Source organism: Pimephales promelas, chromosome 6 (assembly GCF_988280905.1).
Source record: "Pimephales promelas chromosome 6, fPimPro1.hap1.1, whole genome shotgun sequence".
NCBI lineage: Eukaryota > Metazoa > Chordata > Actinopteri > Cypriniformes > Leuciscidae > Pimephales > Pimephales promelas.
In genome coordinates, this window is record NC_142774.1 from 23,740,229 (window position 1) to 23,765,073 (window position 24,845).

General features: G+C 37.5%; 1 protein-coding gene across 5 annotated transcripts in view; it reads left to right on the forward strand.

Moving 5' to 3' along the window:
• LOC120495298 (MSL complex subunit 3) overlaps positions 1-24,845 on the forward strand; it is a 101,338-nt gene that overhangs the window by 19,950 nt on the left and 56,543 nt on the right. For all 5 annotated transcript variants that reach the window (XM_039694793.2, XM_039694817.2, XM_039694809.2 and 2 more), the window contains 2 exons: positions 11,422-11,550; positions 20,743-20,903. In XM_039694793.2, coding sequence (XP_039550727.1) covers positions 11,422-11,550; positions 20,743-20,903 — 290 coding nt within the window. The remainder of the gene's footprint in view (positions 1-11,421; positions 11,551-20,742; positions 20,904-24,845) is intronic.

Here is a 24,845-nt window from a genome sequence, read left to right on the forward strand (position 1 = left end):
AGTTTTTCAAAGCGACCGTTATTTAGAACTTGTCATTTTAACGTTTCCATGTCTTTGCCTGTCACGGGACACAGCGCTGAATGAATCTGCTTTTATGTCATTTGTCCTTTTTTTATCAAAGATATTTACAAATGTATTAGCTAGAACATGAAACACTGTCAAATATGTGTAAGTGGAAGCTGTTTAAACAACTTCACAGGAGTTGAGCTGTATGCGCGATGGGCAGTTCAGAGAATCGGATCTGTTGATTTAGCTACAACACGTCAGTTTCTCCACTTCTCGCGAAATAAATGAAAGTAAGAGGCTGGTGAACTGGGAGAAGAATAGGGTAAAATGTGAAGCTACCAACAAAATGTGTATCTGAAATCATAAAACGTGTCGTCTTATTATAATGAAAATGATTATTATTGCCGCTTCCATAGAAATCATTCCATTTAAAAATCATTGTTTTGCTAGTACTTATGTGTATTCAAATGTCTGAAATTTAAAATAAACATTATGTGCTTGAAAACACTCAATAGTTGTGATGTATGACAATACTGGCTCAGTGCCAGCCAACACGCGAGTGCACGTTTGATCTTAGAGGAGTTGATAACGTAAATAGCGGCTGCAGAGCAGTGTGTAGAAGACGACAGCAGCTGTCTTCTACGTTCTATCAAAAACTGATAAATTATAGTTTTTTTTTATTTATAATATAAGCGATTTCTAAGGAAACGTTAACAGTTCATGTTTTTTTTAATTGTATGGAAAAAATCCCACTTAAATAAACAGACCGCCATTACGTTTTTCCTCTCGCGCACGCCCTGGTGGCATCTCGCGTACCCCTGGGGTAGCGCGCACCACAGTTTGGGAATCCCTGGTCTACAGTATACAATAGCTACTCATAACTTATAATTGTATTATAATTGTATTTCATATGACTTTAATCGGCATTCTGTGATCAATTCACGCTATGGTAGCATTTTTTCGACAAGGCAGCAAAAATCGACAGAACACCTGTGTGCGACTTCCTTAAGATACTGCAGTCAAACGTTTGACTGGGTTTCCGTTATGCATCCACTAACGTTAGATGGGAAGTAGCGAGTGCGTGGCACCAGAGTGAGGCGTTTATTAGTGTGAGCGCGCTGGGGCTGGCACGGAACTTGCATTTGCAGCCTGACTCAGCCTGCTCGCAGTCTGCTGTTTTGAATGAGACGACCCGGTGAACGCTTTGTGAACATTCTGTGAGCGTCGGGGACAGTGTGTCTGTTCGTGTGTCTGTTAAGAGTGAGCGCTCGTGAGCGGGCATGTTATTTACACACATAACCTGATTTATACGAGGTTGAACTGGCCGTGTGACAAAGCGGGCATAAGATGGACACGAGTGCGAGTTCGCGGGCGAATTTAATAATGTGGAGCGTTGTGAACCAATTGATCCATATTTAAGGCGCTCCAGATTATAAGGCGCACTGTCGTTTTTTGAGAAAATTAAAGGCTTTTAAGTACGCCTTATAGTGCGGAAAATACGGTACCTAAATAGCCTAATGAAAGTTTAATATTAAAGGGATAGTTCACTTTGAAATTAATTTTTTATATGTTTTAGCTTACCTCAAGGGCATCCAAGATGTAGGTGTCTTCGTTTCCACAGTATTTTCAATTTTGACATTTTTCGGTCAAACCGGTGTTAGACGAGTCCCAAAATAAAGAAATAGCCATGGATAAGATGCATAGGCATTTTTGAGGAAAAGTACTTCAAGTGTTGTTTCTATATGATTTTTAGGTGCTGAATCCATTTCTGCCATATAACAAGTTGTAAACATTACTGTTTTGGCATAAATAATAAAAACAAAATGGCTGCCAAAAAATATGCATTTATTGCAGTTTAAACATTTTTAAAGCAATTTTTAAAGCAATTTTTAAAGCAAATTTACAATGTTTTAATGCATTTATTGCAGTTTAAAAACTAACCATTAGAACTAAACTGTGCATTCTCAGAGTATTTAAACATGTAAACAATGAAAAAACAACATTAACATGAAAGGGACGGTTTTTAATGTTTAAATGGCTGCTGGAACTCTGAAATTTCAACGAAATCAAGCAACAATTGTGTGATCACAGATATTTCAAAAGTTATTCGTTCATACAAGTATCATTGGACTTTCTGCATTTGCAGGATGCAGTGCATGGATTAGGCTTGCAGCCGCATCGGGCTGTCTTGCAGCCAATGGTGCAGGCACAGGTGATTAACTCCTCACAGGCATCTGGAACTGGGGGTAGTGACATGAGTTGGGGAGTAAGGGAATTTCCCTCTGTCTTCCATCCCATGGTTTCCCATGGTAACTGACTGCTGCAAGTGGGCCTGCCGCCAGACCAAAGCCTGGAAGAGGGAGCGCTTAAAGGTGCCCTCTGGGATAAAAAATCAAATCATATGCCATATTCCATACCAAATGGGGGCAGTATACCTCCAGAAAAATACCTCCGCGGCCGCGCGCACTCATGTCTTCAAACAACACGGGCGAGCGGGTCTCCCTCGCGCATTTTAATCAGTAAAACTAATAGTAAAAGGTTGGAAGACCGCAGTTTCACGTGGATCATTTGGAGATTTTCAGAGATTAGAGACTAAATGAACAACATCTCAATACTAAATTATAAAGGCCGTCTCATAGACAAGCCGGTGCATTTCGACGATATGGGAAAATTAAAGCCCAGGCATTTTTAGTTTATGGTATTCGTTTTGTTCATGTTACATTTTTATCATTAGTTTGAATTAATTTGACAGACAGCATTCCCTGATGTGGACCAAGCTAGCGCCTTTCAGAGCTGCCAACTCTCACAAATTCACCGTGAGACACACAACTTTTCACACACTCTCACGCCACATCCATTTTGTCATGCACAGAAAAGGACACAGAGACCGATCTCAACGTTCAGATTCTGTTAATTTTATTACGCAATTCAAACAATAAATGCAGTTTTGGCGCTTGTAAATGTTAGACGACAGATCCCTAGCACACGTGAACCGATCATCTCTACTCGCTAATGGTAAAAGAACACTGTTGTTCTTTCAATTCTAGAACATTGTATCGGTGTCTGTGCATGAATTCCTGGTAGATTTGGAACAATGCTTTGGATCAACGTCCTGCTGAAACAACCAACCCCTGGCATAATTTCAACCTCTTGACTGATTCTTGAACATTGTTCATAAGAATCTGCTGATACTGGGTGGAATCCATGCAACCCTCAACTTTGACAAGGTTTCCAGTACCTGTGCTTGCCACAGAGCCCCATAGCATGATGGATCCTCCACCAAATTTTACAGTAGGGAGCAGGTTCTTGGATCCTGGAACTCTGTTCTTTTTTCACCAAAGCACTTCTGGTTGTGACCAAATAACTCTATCTTAGTTTAATCTGTCCACAAGAAATTATTCCAAAATATTTCTTGCGTGTCCAGATGAGCATTTGCATACCTCTAACGACTCGTGCTTTTTGGCAGCATGCAGAAAAGGCTTTTTCCGCATCACCCTTGCATTGAGCTGTTTCTTGTGCAAAGTGCGTTGGACAGTGGAACGATGTACAATGACACCACCAGCAGCAAAATGTTTTTTTCGCCGGCCTCTCCCCCAAAATGGCCGTTGTCCTATCACAGATCATAACATAACATTACACTGTAAAAAATTGTAAGCCAGTACAAAAAAAAAAATCTTAGTACTAATTTCCTTCAGTTTTTTTTTGTTTACTCAACTTTTGTAAATAATAGTTATACTAACTGAAATTAAGTTGTCACACAAAAAATATTTAATTGTTTTAACTTAAGATTGTTAGTTTTGTGGAGAGGTGCAACTATTTTTTAACAAAACTTTTTAAGTTGAGCCAATTCAACATTTTTGGTCTGTAGAACTCAATGTCTGAAGTTGAGTGAACAAAAAAATCCTATTGGAAATTGGTACTAAGTAATAATACATTACGACTGGAAACTAAAATAACATTGCTTAAGTCAAAAACTGAAAACAGTGAGTCAATGTTAACAAAACATTTATTCTTGTTGGAGGCAACAAGTACACTTACAAACTGTTATAAAACTGTAAGTGTAATTTGCAACACTGCAAATTGAAATAATACAATACTGCAATCACAGTAAAACAGTTTTACAAAACACTGCCAATGCACATGAGGAACACAATCTTTCCAAATTTAAAAGACCATCCATCTACAAAGCAATGGACTTTCCATCCATCTACAAAGAAATGTTTCTACTAAACATGAAACATTTAAATATCACCTGAATCAACATCAAACAAATATAGTTTCCATTTTGTCGTTCAGTTTTGTCATGTCCATATTCTTTTTCTTTGCTTCAAGTTCAAGCTGTTCCCTTTCATGTTCCAATGCAGCATCATCTAAACCACCAGGATTGTCTGGAAGGAAGTTGATTTCTGATCTTCTTGGTTTCTTCTGGGGTACTCTCGAACCATCATCTCTTTTATTATCAAGCTCACTACATTGCGTCATTTTTGTCTGTAATTCCCCATTTTAAATTTTAAGCTCATCTTCCAGCCTTTGCATCCTGTGTCACAGCCAAGTTTCCTTAGACATGGATGTCTGGAAACTAGGGATCGACCGATATGGATTTTTTAGTGCCGATACCGATTTTTTTTCCCATCAGCCTTAGCCGATGACCGATACGGGCTGCCGATTTTCTTGAGCCGATATTTGGTGCCGATACATTTTGCTCCTTCAATTTACATCATAAAAATGACATGATGTTAACAAATGTTACAGGTCTCAATTAAATAAAAGTAACATTTAATTAACTTCAAAAAAATAATATTTAACAAATAGTAAAAACATGTGAGGTAGAACAAGAACAAGTAGATAAACAAATTTTAACAAATATTAAAAACATGAGGTAGAACAAAAAAAAGTTCAGTGCTGAAAATAAATATTTAAGCATAAATTAAATAATTACACTATTGCACACAGTAGCAACCAGCATAATAAAGTGCACAGTGCACACTGTACTTCATTTTAAAAGAAACAAACTATGTACTGCCATGGTCTAAATTTTTCTACATAAAATAAAATTAGCATGTCAAGTCTCTAATATCACTGCGATGGCGAGGGAGACACACACCACACGTGTCCAAACCTCAGCCAGGTGGGTGCTGAATAAATCTCCCACAAAAAAGCACAAAACAATGTTGGCATTACTTAATCCCATGACCAGTGTTCGTTACAGAACCCGTATGCATACTAGGGCTGTCAAAATTGCTCAAATGGCTTTTGCATATTCCCTCTAAAAAAACATTTTGTCATTGCGTCAATAACAGGACACATTAATACAAAGAGACATAACTACTAGTATAAGATATTTATTTGAGTTTAAACATATTTGACAACGTATTAAAAAGCAAGTAAATCAACTAATGGCCAAGACCGCAGAGCTCACTCCTCGCAGCAGGTTCTCTCTCTCTCTCTCTCTCTCTCTCTCTCTCTCTCTCTCTCTCTCTCTCGCCCTCACGCTCTCTGCGCGTCGGTTAAGTGAGCAACAACAAACAAATGTTGAGTGCTGATCAAGAGTTTTGTGCAAGCAATTTAAGATTGCGAGTCGTGACTCTTGAAAAAAAAACTATCGGCGAACGCGGCAGCCGCGTATCGGCCGATTCCGATACACGTAAAAAACGCAAATATCGGCCCGATATATCGGCCGGCCTTTTCAGATGGAAGTTCTTCTATGTTACTTAAATTGCAAAGCTGACCACCAAAATCAGGATCCTCATACTGGATCACAAAGTTTTGATCAATTTTCAGTTTGTCACAAAGAATTTCTTTGAGCTCATCTACTGATGATGGCACTTCGGGGAGTGTCAGCTTTTTTATGCACTCTGGATTTACGATCACTCGCAGCAACATAGTGGTTTTCTGAAACAAAATATACCATTTAGTGATTAACATTTTCTTGCTAAACAGTGTACTCATGTTAATGCTGCTTGCAATCCCAATCTGAAAAGTGCAAACTTTAATGTAACAAAAAACGTTTAGGCAACACCATGAGATTTCCCCCGATACTGTAGGCTGCAAGTGGGTAGAAGTCATTTAAATTCTTCAGCTCAGCAACAAACAGATCTTCGTATGAAAGTTCTTCAACCTTAAATGCACGAACATGTTCAACATACCAAGAAGAATATCTCTCCAGCACAAAAGAAGCCTCACTGTCAACTAACAAAATGCAATGGATCTTTGCAAATTCTGGCAAGCCGCCACAGTGTCCAACAGACACCATCATACCTTTGGAGTATGAGGTCCCATGCAATTCAGTGTTTGATGCAAGAGATACAGTGTTAAGGTGAGCATGTTTTTTTTTTGAACCGCTGTTTTCACCCTTCTTTCCGGAGAGGACACCTTCACAACTTTTACTTTGTCAACATGAATGGATTGTTTGAAAAAGCTGGGAGACTGCATGACATTTGGTGGACAATGTCTGCATTTTGTTTTTGAATTTGTGCATCTTATGGACAACACGCTTGAAGAAACTGTTTTGCCTCAAAGCGCATCGTCCATAACTCCACACATGGACCAAAATGGCGTATGAGGCTTGGGTATAGTGTTCCAGAAAATGGTGTTTTGATTTCAATTTTTCATTTGGAAACACTTCTTTAAAAAGGTTGCGATAGTCAGATATTTTAGTCTCCAGGTAGCAAAGACTGTCCTCTGAAAACTTGGGTGAAACAACAAGCTCCACTATATCTTTAAGATCCATCAACAGTTGCCATGCCTTCTCAGTGTCTGGAATAATTTTTCCAATCATGAGTGGTATGAGCCTAATGAGTGTCCAATTTTCGTGTCCATTTCCACCAATGGTTTTTTTGGAGAAGAAAGTTTTGGGGATTTTTTTGGGGGGTGGTTCACCTTGTCAGAGAAACAGTAAGGGAAAGACTGAATTACACTGTTCAACTGGTCAAGGGTAAAGAACTTATAAGCTATTAGCTTCTGGAGACACAAAGACAACTCGTATGGCACAATTCCTTCAAACAAATCGTACAATGCATTTGGAGGAAATCCAGTTACTGGGTGAAAGAAGGCAAGATGAGATTGTAAGACACATTCTACTTTTACGCCTTGGACATTTGTCAGAGTTGGGGTTGCTTTCAGCTCCTCAATAAATTGGTTGTGTTGTTCTACACTTCTTAAGGGAAAAAGTCCCTTGCTTACATCAGTGGCCTGTATGTCCTGGAAAGAAGCGAGGCAAAACCTACAGAACTTCTCAACAAGAAAACTCTCCTGAAATCCTGCAAGGCCATGTGCACCTAGATTGTCTGCAGAGACAGTAACGACAGTTCCTTTTATATTTTCCCCCAAGTGATCTACAAACAAACCCTCTCTTTCCAGTGTCTGCACATCCTTCATTAATGGCTCAAAAAACATGTCATAGCCAATTTCTCTTACGTCAGTACTCTTCCCCAACAAGGCAAGTTGAATAGCGTGCAAATTTGCTCTGAATTGGGAGGGCCAGTTCAAGATCACCCAGTAGACTGCTGTAATCTTGTGCTTTTTAGTGACATTCCCAAAGGATTGGCGACTTCAAAGTCATCAATATATAGACCAAGTGCAATAGCTACATTCTCATCACAAAGCAGAGGATGCTCTTTGAAATGCTTGCCATAAAAACAAGATGCATAGAAGCCATTTGTGGTAGGATTAGAAAAAGTATTTTCTCACTATGGCCTAGAAACTTGTTCAAAACTTCAAGAATAGGAACATAAACAAATTATTATTATTATTTTTTGCCTACTGAATACAAACTCAACTGGTTCAACCACATCAAAGTTTTGATTGTAATATACTTTTCGTTTATGGTCAGTTGATAATGTTCCTTTATTAGTGGTAGCATAAAGAGGATTTGTTCTATGAACAGCTTCAGTGATTTCTTTGATCAAAGATTGGTCAGCTTCACAGTTGTGGTGGCATAAAATATCTGTAACCACCTTTTCTGTGGATGGTTTAGACAGGTATAGTATTTCATTCAGACTTTGAAAAATGTGATGTGTAGCACTTCTGGATACACCTAGTTCTGTCTGCATACAAAGGAACAAAGAAGCTAACTTATTCTCAAGAATTTTGTCAATATCTTCAACATCAGCAGCTTCCACATGTATATCTTTGTCATGTGATGCATCTTCAAAGCATTCTGAAGCAGAATCTAACCAATTATCAGAGTCTGTGCGATTGACAGTTACAACCGATGACCTATAATCACTTATTTTGCATTTTTGGTGATGTTTGGACTTGTGGCTATGAAATGTTGCGTAGACATTACTTTTAACATTACAGTGCAAAAATGGGCATTGGATGGTCTCATTCCTTTTCAGATGTGTCCCCAGATGTCTGATAAAGTCTTTTTCAGTACAAACATTGTGATAATCACATAGGTCACATTTGAATGTAGCTTGCACCGTTGTTTTATCAGAATTTGTGTGGACCCTATATAAATGTGTGTTCAACGCACCTGGTGTTTTGAAAGAGCAGACACACTCAGGGTACAGGCACAACAATGGTTCACGTCGCCCTGGGCGCCAGTGCTTTAGCCTGCAGTGTCTCAGCAGCAGATTTTGACTGGCACAACTGTATTTGCAGTATCTACACTGCATGAAGTTTCCTCTCAAGGTAGATCTGTTTAAGAAAAAAAAAAGACAAATGTGAATGATCAGTTTCATGAAAGGCAAATTAATGAATGAACAATGCATTTACACTGCAAAAAAAGCTTTTCTTAATTAATATTTTTGTCTTGTTTCCAGTCCAAATATCTAAAAAGTCTTAAATCAAGATGCATTTACTAGATGAGTAAATAGTAGAATAAAAGTAGAAAGCAAAAACAAGTGAGTTTTTGCTTAAAAAAAGCTAAATTATCCAATAAGAAAAATAAATTAATTCAAACAAAAACAAGAATATTTTTCCTATTCCATTGGCATACAATTTAGTTGTTGTTTTTTTTTAAGTAAAAATTTGATTCATTTTTTTTATTCATTTCCCCTGAAAACCAGACAAATTATCTTATGGCTTTTAGCCTACTCATCTTGTTATATCTAAAAAGATTTGAGACTTTTTAGATATTTGGTTTGGGAAAAAGACACAAATACTAAATAAGAAAAGCTTTTGTTGCAGTGTATAACGTTACCTAGGCTTATGCTTATTATTTTTTTAGCATATGACAACTGCTGCACAGAGATTTTTCAAAAATCATTATCTCTTCAGAATTTTATTAAATATTAATCAATATGTACTGTTGGAGCAATTAATCAGAATTCTCAGTTGCCCTTTATTATTAGCAGATGGAGAGCAATGTAATATGTTAAAGTCAAGAATGTGCGCGACTGAAAAAAATGATAACGTTACTGTGCAGCAAAAGCCATCGCAACAAAAAACTTAACGGAAATATTTCACGTCACGGAGGGAGAGTGCAATTTAAGAGGAAGGGGAAATTTTAAGAATAATAGACTTAGAACTAAAAGGAAAAGATTATGTTTATCAATTTGTGGAGTCAAATTATGGAATAAACTAAATGATAAATTAAAGCAGTGCTCAAACATATTTCTATTTAAAAAAATGTACAAAGAAATTATTTTCAAGAGGTATCAAGAAGCACTGTAGGAGTACTCCATTGTTTGTTGTTTTTCTTTGTTTGTTTGCTCTGTCATTTTTAGTTGTACTTTTTATTTTATTTTTTATTATTACTATTTATTTATTTATTTATTTTATGTTTTGCTGCTTGTATATATCTGTATAGGTGTATGGATGTATAGAACAACATGATAATAATAATATAAAATTGTAAATGTAAGACTGTAAGAATTTAAGGGGTAGGAGTATATAAGTTTTACTTCTTCCAACTCCTTTTCGCACATATAATAGAAGTATGTCAACAGCAAAGAATTATACATATATATTTTTCCGGCTCATTTGTTTTGATTTTTCCTAAGTTTTTTTAAACATTGTTTTATTTTATATACTTTCTTTTTATGTACGAAATAAAGATTTCAAATTCAAATTCAAAATTCAACTGAAATTTGAGAAAAGGTGATATAACAGATGTATTTTATTTATTCTCATTGGTACAATTTTTAAAATGGCAATATTTGTTAAAAAGGATAAAATGGTACATTGAAAGTGTTGTTTTTGTTACACGGGCGCCACCATGTTGGATTTCAACATTCGACTACGTCACTGGCATGGTAAGCCACTGGTAATCAAAATTGCCAGCGCTAGCAAGCGTAATTTTGCGTTGCTTAAAAAAAGCTATATTCATGTTTTTTTTTATTAAAATGTTTAGTGCAATTTACTTTTAATTGTCATAAACAATACGTTTTTATCGTCGATTTTTTTTTTTTTTTTTTTTTTTCAGTCTTTCTTTAACATTATCATTAAGACAAAGGGTGGGAGTCTCAGTAATCTGACTCTTCTAACTTACGACAGAGAGAAATACGCCTTATTCATGGCAGCGCCATCTTTGATTTTTAATGAGAATAAAAGTGAGGCTGTGAGGGATAGACATGCATCTCTTCAATGGGCTGTACTGTTATTTAATGCGTTTTCGGGTTGTTCTGCTCATGAAACACTGGAAAAATATCTTTCCAAGAAATGTCAGTTGACAAAAAACTTCCGACAATGTAAGCTGTGGAAAATTGTAAGTAATCTAGGAGCTTTATTCAGCTTTTTACAGCGGATGCCATTGGAAACACGGTATGTCTATCCCTCACAGCCTCACTTTCATACCTGTCGTGGCGCTGCTCTGAATAAGGTCTATAGGACTGGCAGAAAGAGTCATTAAGAGTTTCAGTAATCTTACAGATACAGATTGGCCGGATATAATCACCATCCTAACCTTAAATGCTAAATTCAATGTACAGAACCTTTTTCAATTTATATACTATTGTACTGGAACCTAACATTTAAATACATTTGTAATCCTACACTTACTTAAATTAAAAATTGTTATATTATTTAAAGCCTAATAAAATGTAAATACAGTTTTCAATTATAATCTAATGCTGAATACCTATTATTTATGGTTAAAATTGAGGGGTAAAAATCAATCCCAGCATACAGTAGGTGTCGGGATTGCACCTTAACGCCGGTTGCCACATGTCATAAAACACATGCATTCATAAAACACATGCATTCAGTGCATTCAGTGCAAGCATTCCCTGTCTGTGCGTGCGTTCGTTATTCACACACTCAGACACCCGATTCATATTTAAACAGTCTTTTTGGTTTTACAGATACTATTCAGAAAGGGTTTGCTAGATCATTAATAAAATATTATGAATAATTGTCCATCTAATTGGTCCAGACTCTACTTTGTTTATTATTTGTAATCTGTTTTCACATGACTTGGAACATAGAATTACACATATGATCTTCTAACCTTAATACTATGCTTTTACACAGAGGGAAGAGCAAGAGCCGCAGACCAAAAGGGAGAATGAAGACAAGAGCATCACTATAAACATTGACATCCCTGATATTCTCAAGAAGAAGCTGGAGGATGACTGTTACTATATCAACAAAAGAAAGAAGGTATGCCTCTTACTCCTTCGGTAACACGTACATAAAAGAGCATTGATTCAATGCAAACCAGAATAGGACGATATGTGCGAAATGGACCGAAAAATCCCATCACGATTTCTTTGATCAATTTTACGATTTCGATTTTAATCACGATTTTGACATGCACAGACACGCTTTACATTCATCAATGCATTCACTGTGAATTTGAAACATATTTCCAAAGGAAACCAATTAGAGCTTTATCAAAAATCTGTAACATGTCTCTAAAACAGACAAGGCAAAATAATTAATGTGTAACAAAATGTCTCTAGAACAGACGTATGGCAAAATAAATATTAATGTGGGTAATCAAATAAAAAAATAAAAAAAACCCCGAAAGTCTCTCAAATAACTAAAATGAGAACAGTGCTAAACACACGTCGGTTTAATTCGTACTGGGAGCCAGAGGGTGCCCTTGAGCAGAGATTCCACATTGGAAGAAATTCCAATCATGTTAGTAAACATTGTCTTTTGTTGGACAACAGGTTTATAAATGCTTCACATGACAAGTTTGGGAAGATGTTTGACGCGTGTTGCTTTTTCAAATGCATGTTATGTTCACGTTCAAAGGCACGTTGCTTTTTCAAATGCATGCGACTCGCACACATGCTTTCAGAGATCGAGCAGCATTCACTACTGATCACAGAGCCGCTCTTCACTAACACAGCCTTTGCGATTTCATAATCTCACTAAGCCAAATATTGATTTCAGTTCGATTTCGATTAAGGCGGGCATACACTGTAGGATGTCTGTGCGATTTCAGCAAGGTACCTACTCACACTTAACGAGTAAATCGCATGCGATGCAAAGCCAAAGTTCAGGATTTATGTGCTCACACTGTACGGTCCGATCGTCGAGCTGCGACTTCACTGCTCACACTATACGTGTAATACTGTATATGCGATAACCCCCTGGATTGTGCCTATAGATGTGTATGTATCCAGAGATATTGTCAAAACAAGGATCTGCTATCCATATCAAGATGATTTAGCATTTTCAGTTTATGCATTTAATTATTATTAGTATTATTGTATTATAATTATTAGGGAAGGCATATAGGCTAATTTTATTATTAAATTGATCCGCTATTGTAATTAATTTGCCATGCAATATTTTCACAGCACATAGCCTAACTAAGGTGTTGTGAGGATAATAAAATATTACATAATCTTACTCCTCATTAAAAAAAACAAAACATTTAGGTCGATTACAATGAATTATAGGCATATAAAATAGCTATTAACAGTCTATAATATGTTCAAACATTGCCATAATTAATCATCAATGAAAATTAAAAACGGGTTTATTTCAAAAACATTGTTTAACAAATTAATAAAAGAGGTGTTACATCGCAGGTGGCTTGGAAGATGTGGGTAATATTATCCATTTTGCAACACGAACTGGAGGTAAGCAACAGTAATTTGTAGCTAGTTTGAACTACAGAACTTAAAGATCTCCCTCTTTTCGTTTTTATTTTAATTTTATTTTTGCTGCAGATGAAATGGTTAAACTTCTGTTTTCGCGCAGGTGCAGCGAGGGAAAAAACACAGAGTTTAGGGCAATCGGTTCCTAGCTTTGCTTCAACTCTGCGATATAGTCACGAGGAGCGACCAAAATTTCTGACATGCCAGAAATTCATCCGACCATCCGATTGTCGATCGTGAGAGGCTAATCGCCTCTCGTTTCTCCCTGTACACTGCACGAACACTGCACGACAAACGACGCACGACAAAGCTGAAAATCGTTCCGACACGAAAAAGAGTCGCACGAGTCAGAATTCGGCTCAAAAACGGACGAAAATCGCAGTGTATACCCGCCTATAATCGTGCAACCTTTCACCAAAACTTGATTTAATGTCTTAAATTAATACAGCGTTTCTCAAAGTGTGGGGTGCGCCCCACTGATGGGGTATACAAACCCAATTCCATAAAAGTTGGGACACTGTACAAATTGTGAATAAAAACAGAATGCAATGATGTGGAAGTTTCAAATTTCAATATTATATTTAGAATACAACATAGATGACATATCAAATGTTGAAAGTGAGACATTTTGAATTGCCATGCCAAATATTGGCTCCTTTTGGATTTCATGAGAGCTACAAATTCCAAAAAAGTTGGAACAGGTAGCAATAAGAGGCCAGAAAAGTTAAATGTACATATAAGGAACCGCTGGAGGACCAATTTGCAACTTATTAGGTCAATTGGCAACATGATTGGGTATAAAAAGAGCCTCTCAGAGTGGCAGTGTCTCTCAGAAGTCAAGATGGGCAGAGGATCACCAATTCCCCCAATGCTGAGGCAAAAAATAGTGGATCAATATCAGAAAGGAGTTTCTCAGAGAAAAATTGCAAAGAGTTTGAAGTTATTATCATCAACAGTGCACAATATCATCCAAAGATTCAGAGAATCTGGAACAATCTCTGTGCATAAGGGTCAAGGCCGGAAAACCAAACTGAATGCCCGTGATCTTCGGGCCCTTAGACGGCACTGCATCACACACAGGAATGCTACTGTAATGGAAATCGCAACATGGGCTCAAGAATACTTCCAGAAAACATTGTCAGTGAACACAATCCACCGTGCCATTCACCGTTGCCGGCTAAAGCTCTATAGGTCAAAAAAGAAGCCATATCTAAACGGGAACCAGAAGCGCAGGCGTTTTCTCTGGGCCAAGGCTCATTTAAAGTGGACTCTAGCAAAGTGAAAAACTGTTCTGTGGTCAGACGAATCAAAATTTGAAGTTCTTTTTGGAAAACTGGGATGCCATGTCATCCGGACTAAAGAGGACAAGGACAACCCAAGTTGTTATCAGCGCTCAGTTCAGAAGCCTGCATCTCTGATGGTATGGGGTTGCATGAGTGCGTGTGGCATGGGCAGCTTACACATCTGGAAAGGCACCATCAATGCTGAAAGGTATATCCAAGTTCTAGAACAACATATGCTCCCATCCAGACATCGTCTCTTTCAGGGAAGACATTGTATTTTCCAACAAGACAATGCCAAACCACATACTGCATCAATTACAACATCATGGCTGCGTAGAAGAAGGATCTGGGTACTGAAATGGCCAGCCTGCAGTCCAGATCTTTCACCCATAGAAAACATTTGGCGCATCATAAAGAGGAAGATGCAACAAAGAAGACCTAAGACAGTTGAGCAGCTAGAAGCCTTTATTAGACAAGAATGGGACAACATTCCTATTCCTAAACTTGAGCAACTTGTCTCCTCAGTCCCCAGACGTTTGCAGACTGTTATTAAAAGAAGAGGGGATGCCACACAGTGGTAAAAATGGCCTTGTCCCAACTTTTTTGATGCCATGAAATTTAAAATCAACTTATTTTTCCCTTAAAATTATGCATTTTCTCAGTTTAAACATTTGATATGTCATCTATGTTGTATTCTAAATATAATATTGAAATTTGAAACTTCCACATCATTGCATTCTGTTTTTATTCACAATTTGTACAGTGTCCCAACTTTTATGAAATTGGGTTTGTAGAAACATGACAAGTGGGGCGCGACAAACGGGAGAAAATGTGGTAATTTTTGTGCCCATCTTAATTAGTTCCTTTATTTTTTTTTTTTTTTTGCATAAACTCAAAACAAAACAACGACACATTTAAATGTAACTTAAGCCTTACTTAACCTTTCACGCCCGTTATTTAGATCGTATCCATTTATGGTTTCCATGGTTTTCCATTCTATATTCGATTGTCAAATATGAGCAAGTAGATGTTTTTTGTTGTGTTAACACCTTAGTTGAGCTATACGCGATGGGCGTTAGTTTATACCGCATTTTAGAGAATCACATAGAGTAGAAGTGTAGAGTAAACTAAAGTTACTAACACGATGTGTATTTGATAAGAGTAACACATGTCATCTAATTATAATGGAAATTATTATTATTGGCAAGGATTTTATTCATTTTTTTTAAATGTATTTTATTTATATTATTGCTGCTTCCATAGACATAAGTGTGTATTTGACAAACTCTAAATGTATTGCTTTTTTAGTGTCTGACTTATGTGAATTTAAATGTCTGAAACCTAAAATAAACATTACATGGTTGAAAACACTGAATAGTTGTGATGTCAAGCAGTGCCCGTCTCTGGCTTAGAAAATATGTGTAGCCTACTACAAAACAAGCTCATTGCAAATATTAAATTAGTTAATCACTTAATTTTGAACTTTCAAAATGCACCATATTTATGAATTTATCTTTAAAATGTACAAACCTTTCTTCTGGGGGAACAATTTCATCTTATCAGAGGCTGAGGGTGTACAGCAGTGCTCTGGTGTTACATATCAGGGAAGATGGATGCTGCAGAACAATGGCGTTATTTTCCTCTCAAATTTCAAGAGCGCAATGTGTTGTAGCGCGAAAGTACATTAAAGGTGGAATACCTAAGATTTTTGCATTCAAATATACCAAAATCACAAGGCCAGTGTTATATATTTAGCTAAGATGAAAACTTACAATATTCCAAATGTTTCAAACAATGTTTAAATCGCGAGAAAATTGAGATTTTAACCAAGGAAACGGGGCGTGTGAGCAGGGGTGAGCTGGGAGTCGCGAGTCAATCGCATCATATCCGCTTACCTCGGTTTCCGCTCGTACTAAGTGTAGTCCTGGACAAATGCGGTAGTTGTAGTTGTGCGTTAGCGTCTATCAAGCAACAAACGTAAGCTTGTTTTGCGCATTTGTTATGGAATGGAGCACAATTATTTTTTTCATTTATTCTCGGAATGTGAACTGTTGGCTGTAAAGGGGGTCGCACACCGGACGAGAAGCGCCGCGCCACGTTTAGGACAACTCCACAGTAACGTTATCGAACACCGGACACGCACTTTCTCATCAGTGTATGACAGCTATTGTTATGTTTAATGACAGGAAATGAAGATAATGTCTGTTCTATGTTATGATTGCACTGTACAATTAAATACAATCGTTGCTGAGTCTGCATTCTGAAAACTTTACCTCAGATCATCCGTTAACTGAATGAATTGAGAATCTCACCTGAAAAATCTAATAACATCAGCTAGTGGTGCACGATATATCGGCCGCCGATATAATATCGGCCGATTTGGTCAATTTTTTACACATCGGTATCGTTCCGATGTCAAAATAGGGCCGATGTGAACAGGCCGATGATCATCCCTGTGTATTTGACGTGCGTGTAGGTGTGAGTGTGGGGGCGGGGATGTTTGTTTTTGCACGCGTATTAAAAGCGCAAGTGCGTTTAAACATCAAGCCACGAAGACTGGAACTGGTGAGCTGTTTTCTGCCAGCCTTCCTAATGTGTATTTTTGTCCCGCCAAAGCCATATTTGACCGGTTAAGTCATGTAGATGAGTGACTGCTGCGCTTGTTTAACTGAGGGAACAAGAGAGAGTGAAAGCACCAGTCACGCGCACCGTCTTCAAAATGTCTTGCGCTTGTTTAACTGAAGAGAGAGTGAAAGCACCGGTCACGCGCACCGTCTTCAAAATGTCTTGCTCTCTCTCTCTCTCCCTCCCTCCCTCCCGCATGTTTATGAATTGAGTTGACTGAATATCTTTGACAATACACGACGGTAAAAGGTCGGAAGACCGAAGTGTTTCTTTTCTGAACTACTGGTTGTGAATTGTGAAACCACACTTTCAATAAACCAAAAAAATCTATCTGTTGATGAAATGTTTTCTGTGTCGACTGTCGAGACCATAGACTGTAAAAATAGGTCGAGACAAATCTCTTGCGATGTTCTAAACTGCCTGGATATCACACAACGTGTGCCGTGGTTCCGTTAATGACACGTCCGATTCGCGAACTAATGACTCCTTTGAACCGATTCACTTTAATGAATGGTTAAAACAACTGATCTGTCCAACACTGAGCTCAAGAGACATAAATCGGAAACACTTTACAATAAGGTTCCATTTATTAAAGTGTACATTAAATGTACACTTTAATAAATGGAACCTTATTGTAAAGTGTAAGGTTAATAGATTAATAGAATGTTAACAAATTTTGTTAACATTCTATTAATATTAGTTTCTATGCAGATTTACTCCATGACAAAACTACCCCAGTCATTCTAGAATGATTCATTCTTTCCAAATAGAGCAATTCTAATAATCTGGTGAAATTGTTTTTATATTACAATATATATCGCAGAAAAATAAAATATCACAATGTCATTTTTACCAATATCGTGCAGCCCTAATCCTCGCTATGTGTTTTCTATACAGGGATATCGACATCGGTAAATATCGGTATCGGCCATAAGAGCAATGTTAATATCGGTTATCGGTATCGGCCACAAATTTTCACATCGGTGCATCATTAACATCAGCAATTGTCATTCAAGCAGCTGATTTCTGTAAATGAATGCAAAACTAAATGCATATTGAAGCATAGGGCGAAGTCAGGATCCATTAGCAACGATTTGAGACAAAAATAATAAAAAAATTATACAAAACTATGTAAATGGCGCTCTGTGGCGCAGCAGGATTTTGAACACGGTCCTGAGGCGTTGCTGGGCGCCGCCGGTATGTGTACACTTATAGATAATAATGTGTTCGAATTTTAAATATGTGGCGCGGCGCTGAGCTTCTCGTCCGGTGTGCGACCCAACGTTAATTTTTTGAAACTGTACCTGTGGTTGAATACTTACACGACATGAAAAGATGTGTCAAATGTACATGATTTTTTATTTTTATAAAGTTACCAAAAAGGAGGACCAGCCACGTCAACTCCTTGCAAGAGACCTGCCCCTTCAAACCCTCTCCACCATAGCTTCGTCCAGTGACTCGTACAGTAACATCTGTGATAACTAATTTACTTTTAAACCTGACTTGTCTTGCGGTTGTTTCAGTTTAAGGAAAAACAAGCATGTAAATGCAACATTTATAGAAATCGAACTTTACCTCATCCATGACAACTAATTTTCGATTCCTATCTCTGACTGATTTATCCACGGTGGAGTTGAAAACAACAGTTCCCATCATTCCGCATTTCTCTACGTCGTCATCAAGCAAAGCCGTTGTTGTTGTTTTGAATGTAGCGCCATCTAGCGGCATCTAAATCTTAGGTATTGTAGCTTTAATATAATGCACGAGCGTGAATCTCCCTGCTCGCGCGCAAGAATATAATGAGTCACGCGTGCTCTCAGAAACATGGTGCTCTTATAAAAATAGGTCTATTCTCTCTGGGCTTGCTCAGAGAATCCTGCACAAAATGTGTTCAGTGCAATCTCGAATCTCTCATCTTCCCCAGATAACAATTTTAGGTTAAAAGAATGTTTTTATAAAGTTCCCATTAAGTTATAAAAACATTATTTCTGATAGGAACATTCAAAACGTCAATTTTTTTTAAAAAAAAGACATTGTATTAACATTATTTCTAAGGACGTTATTCAATTCTTCCGTTATATAAACGTTGTATTTTAACGTTATTTCCTGGTTATAAAGGCCTGTTTACACCGGGACGAATTTCACGCGCGATATTCGTCGACGATTAACGCCTGGTGGCTAAACAATGGGCACCAATGTGAGTGTTCACACCGACGCGAAAAACGCCACGCGTAAAAGCGTCATTTAAAAAAAAAACGCCTCGGGTTCGTTTTTTTGGTTTGACCCGCCGCGTCAAAACCTATCCGACCAACGAGATTGGCGGGTTTGCTCACATGTCTGGTACTTCTGAAGTTACAGTAAAATACAACTTGGGGGCGCTCAAACACAAAACGGTCTTGCCGAGCACACATACGGCGAAGAATAGATAAGATAACTATGGGCAAGATGAATGTTGAGCTGCTGGTCTCGGAGCATAAAGACTGAGCTATAATATGATAATATTTATATTAGTATTCTGTAATAATAGTATAGTATAGGGTGACCAACAGTCCTGTTTTCCCGGGACATGTGTAAAACGGTCACTTTGTGATTTATAGAAATCTGAGTTGAGATGAGAACTGCGCATAGTGTGCGTAGTGTCAGTTAGATTTTGACAAGTGAGGAGAGGAGAACCGCTCTGCCGACTCTTTCTATTCTTTCTTTTATTTTATTTTTCTATTGTGACCAGATGTTTGTTTGTGTTTTTTTTTCTCGCTCGATCCCCATGTATGAGGACGAGTGTAACGTTTGAGTGGTTTTATTAAACGCGGGGAAATACGACAACTCTCGTCTCTCGTGCATCTGTTCATCCGACAATAGTGCTATGTTTTTATCTCTGGGCAACATCTCAACTTTGCGTTACACATGTCCTGTTTCCACGTCCTGTCCTGGCTGTTTTTAAGTGATGAAAATGTCCTGGTTTTCAAAAAAACTGCTGGGAAAGATCGGTTCTACAGCAAAATATAGATGGGCAAACAAGGTGGATGAGGAAGAAAAACAAGATAAAGGGGATGAAAACTAAAGATATAAATAGATTTTGTTAGTTTGTTTTTGTAAGTTTGTGAGAGCTATTTTTTTGTTGTATTTGGAGGCATTTCTTTTAGCTATTTATTATTTATATATTTATTTTTCTAATACAGAAGACATTATTTCTATCATTATTTCATTCGTTTTTTTATCTGTCATAATAAAACATTGAGACATGAATATGATCACCCTAGTATAGTATTCTATTATTATTTCTGTTTTACATTAAGCGCCATCTAATGTCAGGGAATGAATTTGCATGTTCACTCGGCTCATCGTCAGCGAAAAACGCTTGGGTGTGAACACAAAAAATGCGTTGAAAAACGCTGACGAATAACGCGCGCTGATATTCGTCCCGGTGTGTACGGGCCTGTAGAATGTTATTTGAATGTTAAGAAATAACAAATTTGAAAGAATTTAAGAAATTTGAACACCTGATTATGCATGAAAAAAAAAAGTCATAAATCGGAAAACTGGCTTAATTTTGAAAAAATAAAATAAAATAAAAAATGTGATATCAATTTTTTTGTCAAACCGCCCAGCACAAACCCTTCCCTACCTTCAAAGTGGGGAATGGGATAAAAAGTTTGAGAAACATTGAATTAATATGATTAAAATGGAAACACCACAGCATCTCTCTTGGTTTACCAATAAGTTCAGATTTTCTTTGGTTTCTTGATTTCAAAATTGTCTATTAAATCTCCTTTAAGGGCATTGTCTAATGTTAACAAAAATATTATTTAATTTTGTTTCATTGACAACAGTTGGTGAAGCTTCCATGCCTGACGAATGTAGTAAACATTCTGGAGTCCTATGTGAAACACTTCACCCTAAATGCAGCTTTCTCAGCTAATGAGCGCTATCGGCACCCTCAGAGCTCTACGCAGACCAATATGAGCCTACACTATATGCCACCTGAGAGGAAGTAAGTTGTAGCCATTTCTTTGTCATATACATATGCTCTTGTACACTCGTCATCCATCCAGGCTTCGGCTCCCTGTTTTTGGCCTGAAACAATGGGATAGGTTCCAGATTTCCCACAATCCTACATTTGACAAGGGATTTGCAGGGTTTGTTCAGAGTTTTGAAAATACTTGAAAAGGCTTGCTTGTTATGTTTTCAGGGGTTGGAATGTGCTGGAATTTTTTGGGAAAAAGGAAAATTTACCTTTATTAAAAAACAAATCATGAATCATTTCATATTGTGTACATTACTTTATTGCCACGCAAGTAACACTTAAAAGTGCTGGAGAAATGCTTGAATTTCACTCTGTAAGTAATAGGGGTGTGCGATATTATGTCATATCATTCGGTATCGATAATTATTGACATTTTTTATAACCTTTTTTTTTTAAAGACAAGTAGAAAAGTTTGAATTTAAACCACTTTTCTATCTACATTATTAAGGCAAACAACAAATTATACTAGTTTTATACTAGGTTTAAAACAAAATAAAATATCTTTTATCTTATATTAAGATAAAGTAAGTGTTATATAAACTCTTGAATTTAAAATGTTACAAAATGTGTGCAATGTAAGAGTGTGCACATAGAACAATCAAGACAAACTTTGAGGTAGATCAACATCTGTTATAAGTAATGGTTCATAAAATGTACGGTACAGTTCGATACACAGTGGTGCGTCGATGACGCTTTGGAAACACCTCCAGCGTGAATGTGTCTGAAGCATCTACATGGAGAAAAAAGTATTTGAACAACCTGCTATTTTGCAAGTTCTCCCACTTAGAAATCATGGAGGGGTCTGAAATTGTCATAGTAGGTGCATGTCCACTGTGAGAGACATTATAAAAAAAAATCCAGAAATCACAATATATGATTTTTTTAAATTATTTATTTGTATGATACAGCTGCAAATTAAGTATTTTAACACCTGTCTATCAGCTAGAATTCTGACCCTCAAAGGCCTGTTAGTCTGCCTTTAAAGAAAATGGAATAAGCTAAACATGACTATCAATCTCCCTCGGACTGGGGCTCCATGCCAGATCTCATCTCGTGGGGTCTCAATGATCCTAAGAAAGGTGAGAACCCAGCCCAGAACTACACGGGAGGAGATGGTCAATGACCTGAAAGGAGCTGGGATCACCGTTTCCAAGGTTACTGTTGATAATACACTAAGACGTCGTGGTTTGAAATCATGCATGACACGAAAGGTTTCCCTGCTTAAACCAGCACATGTCAAGGCCCGTCTTAAGTTTGCCAATGACCATTTGGATGACTCAGAGGAGTCATGGGAGAAAGTCATGTGGTCAGATGAGATCAAAATATAACTTTTTGGTCATAATTCCTCTAACCGTGTTTGGAGGAAGAAGAATGAAGAGTACCATCCCAAGAACACCATCCCTACTGTGAAACATGGGGGTGATAGCATCATGCTTTGGGGTTTTTTTTTCTGCACATGGAACAGGGTGACTGCACTGTATTAAGGAGAGGATGACTGGGGCCATGTATTGTGAGATTTTGGGGAACAACCTCCTTCCCTCAGTTAGATCATTGACACTATATGTATTTTTTCTGCTTTAAAAATAGAAAAAAATAACTGTATCTATGTTACATATTTCTATTAGATGTGTACTTACATTATTCCGTCAGTTTCTGCCAACTTTCAAATACGGAGAAATTTATAGTTTAATTCGAAGACACGGGACGTTTCTTTATTTCCATTTCGTCGCCCGTCTATGGTGTCATATAACCTTTGACTCCTCTATTTTCTCTAACTTCCTGCGGAATCCGGCGAAACCGCCAAACACAAAGGGGAACACTGGACTACCGCCAAAAAAGCAAAGAAAACGACAAAGAAAAAAGTAGTACGTATTTTCCGCACTATAAGGCACACTTAAAAGCCTTTAATTTTCTCAAAAACACACGAACGGACACACGACACACGAACAGACACTCTGTCCCCGGCGCTGCTCGCGTGTCACAGAATGTCCATAAAGCGTTCCCCGTTCACAGTAACCGGGTCGTCTCATTCAAAACAGCCAGCTGTTGCTGTCAGCGACATTGAATACTCATATGAGTCAGGCTGCGAATGTAAGTTACGTGCCCGCCCCAGCACACTCACACTTACTAAATAAACGCCTCACCTCTGGTGCCGCGCACTCGCTACAATACCTTTAGCCTTTAGCACATCTAGTGGATGCATAATGCAAACCCAGTCAAACGTTTGACTGCAGTATCTTATGCGCCTTATAATCCGGTGATAAGCTAAATCTACAGAGAGATGCCGTATATCCGTATATTTTGTGAAACGATGATGTCATGTCATGAGCTGAGCTGGTTGTCATTGACAGCGACAACACCCAAGAGCCCACGCTCTTTCCCGACGTTATCAAAGTACGTCTTTTGTTATTATTTTAAATGAGTGACCCCTGGTGGCCAAAAATTACAAACTGTACTTTGAAGATGGGTTGAGGCTCTGTCTTCCAACATGACAATGACCTGAAGCACACAGCCAGGATAACTAAAGGCGGGCGTACACGGTACGATTTTTTTGCTGTTTTACGAGCTCGCAGATGATTTTTTTCACTCGGGGGAAATCGCATGTAAATTGGTTATGCTCGCATGTCGCGGCTCGTATCGTAATCTTATGGTCACATAACAACGTTACAAAGAGGATGTAATCAAAACATTCTCATATGGTTCTAAGTTGGTCATACAATGTTCTTTATGTGACTTTAGTGGAACATTCCATATTGGTTATGTTATGGTCACACAACAATGTTACAAAGAGGACATAATCAGAGCGTTCTCATTTGGTTCTAAGTTGGTCATATTATAACATTCCTTGTATGACTTTAGGGGGACGTTCTGTAATGGCAATCTTATGGTCACACAACAACGTTACAAAGAGGATGTAATCAAAACGTTCTCAAATGATTCTAAGTTGGTCATATTATAACTTTCCTTATATGACTTAAGGGGGACGTTCCATAATGGTTATTTTATGGTCACATGGCAACATTACAAAGAGGACATAATAAGCACGTTCCCATGTGTTTCTCTGTTGAACCTAACTTAATGTGAACATTCTCAGATACATCACGTTTTGTGCGCGGTGACATGGGACGAACCGAGGTTCAACTTCCGTCAACTTCTGTCACGTTTTTCTGGTTTGTCTGCGGGTGAACCTACTAGTGTTGCGGAGCGGGCTTGTAATTTTTTAGCAAATCAAAAAGCATGTCTAATTAATTGAAATCATGAATTATGAACATTTAAGAAAAAAAAAATATGTATGAAAAAAATTCCACACTAATTCTATGTTTTTGCTGGTAATAAAATGAAGCCATAAAACACAAAATTTTATCATTTATCATAAACTTTTTATAAAATAAATTAGCTTTACTGTTAAAATTGAAACATGGATTATTCCTTAAATTCAGTTTTGTTTAAAAATTCATAATTTATATGGATTAGTGTTAGTGTATTTTTACATTAGGACATATCTAAATTCTACTGTACAACAGTAATATATTTCTGTCAAGTTAAACCAAACTTTTATTTTGATGGGTTGCCGCCGAGTGGATCTAGAGCCTGGAGAGGAAGTTCATGCATTTCTGTTTTCCTATTGGCAAAAAACAAACAGCGGCGATGCACACAATGGCAGGGGAAACACTGTTTGTTTCAGAGTGTGGTTGGCTAAGACTTGGCTAAGACTTGACTTGATGAGGACTGCAGCTACCAACAGCTTGTGTTTCTCTATAAAGAATCTTGCTGAAGATACAACCAAGTCTCCTGGTCACTTCTGAGTTGCTACACTTCAGAAGAAAAAGTTCGCAACACTAGGTGTATAAGAAGCTAACGTAAGCGCTACCCAGCTAGAAATTTAATGTTCCCAGAACGTTCTGAGAA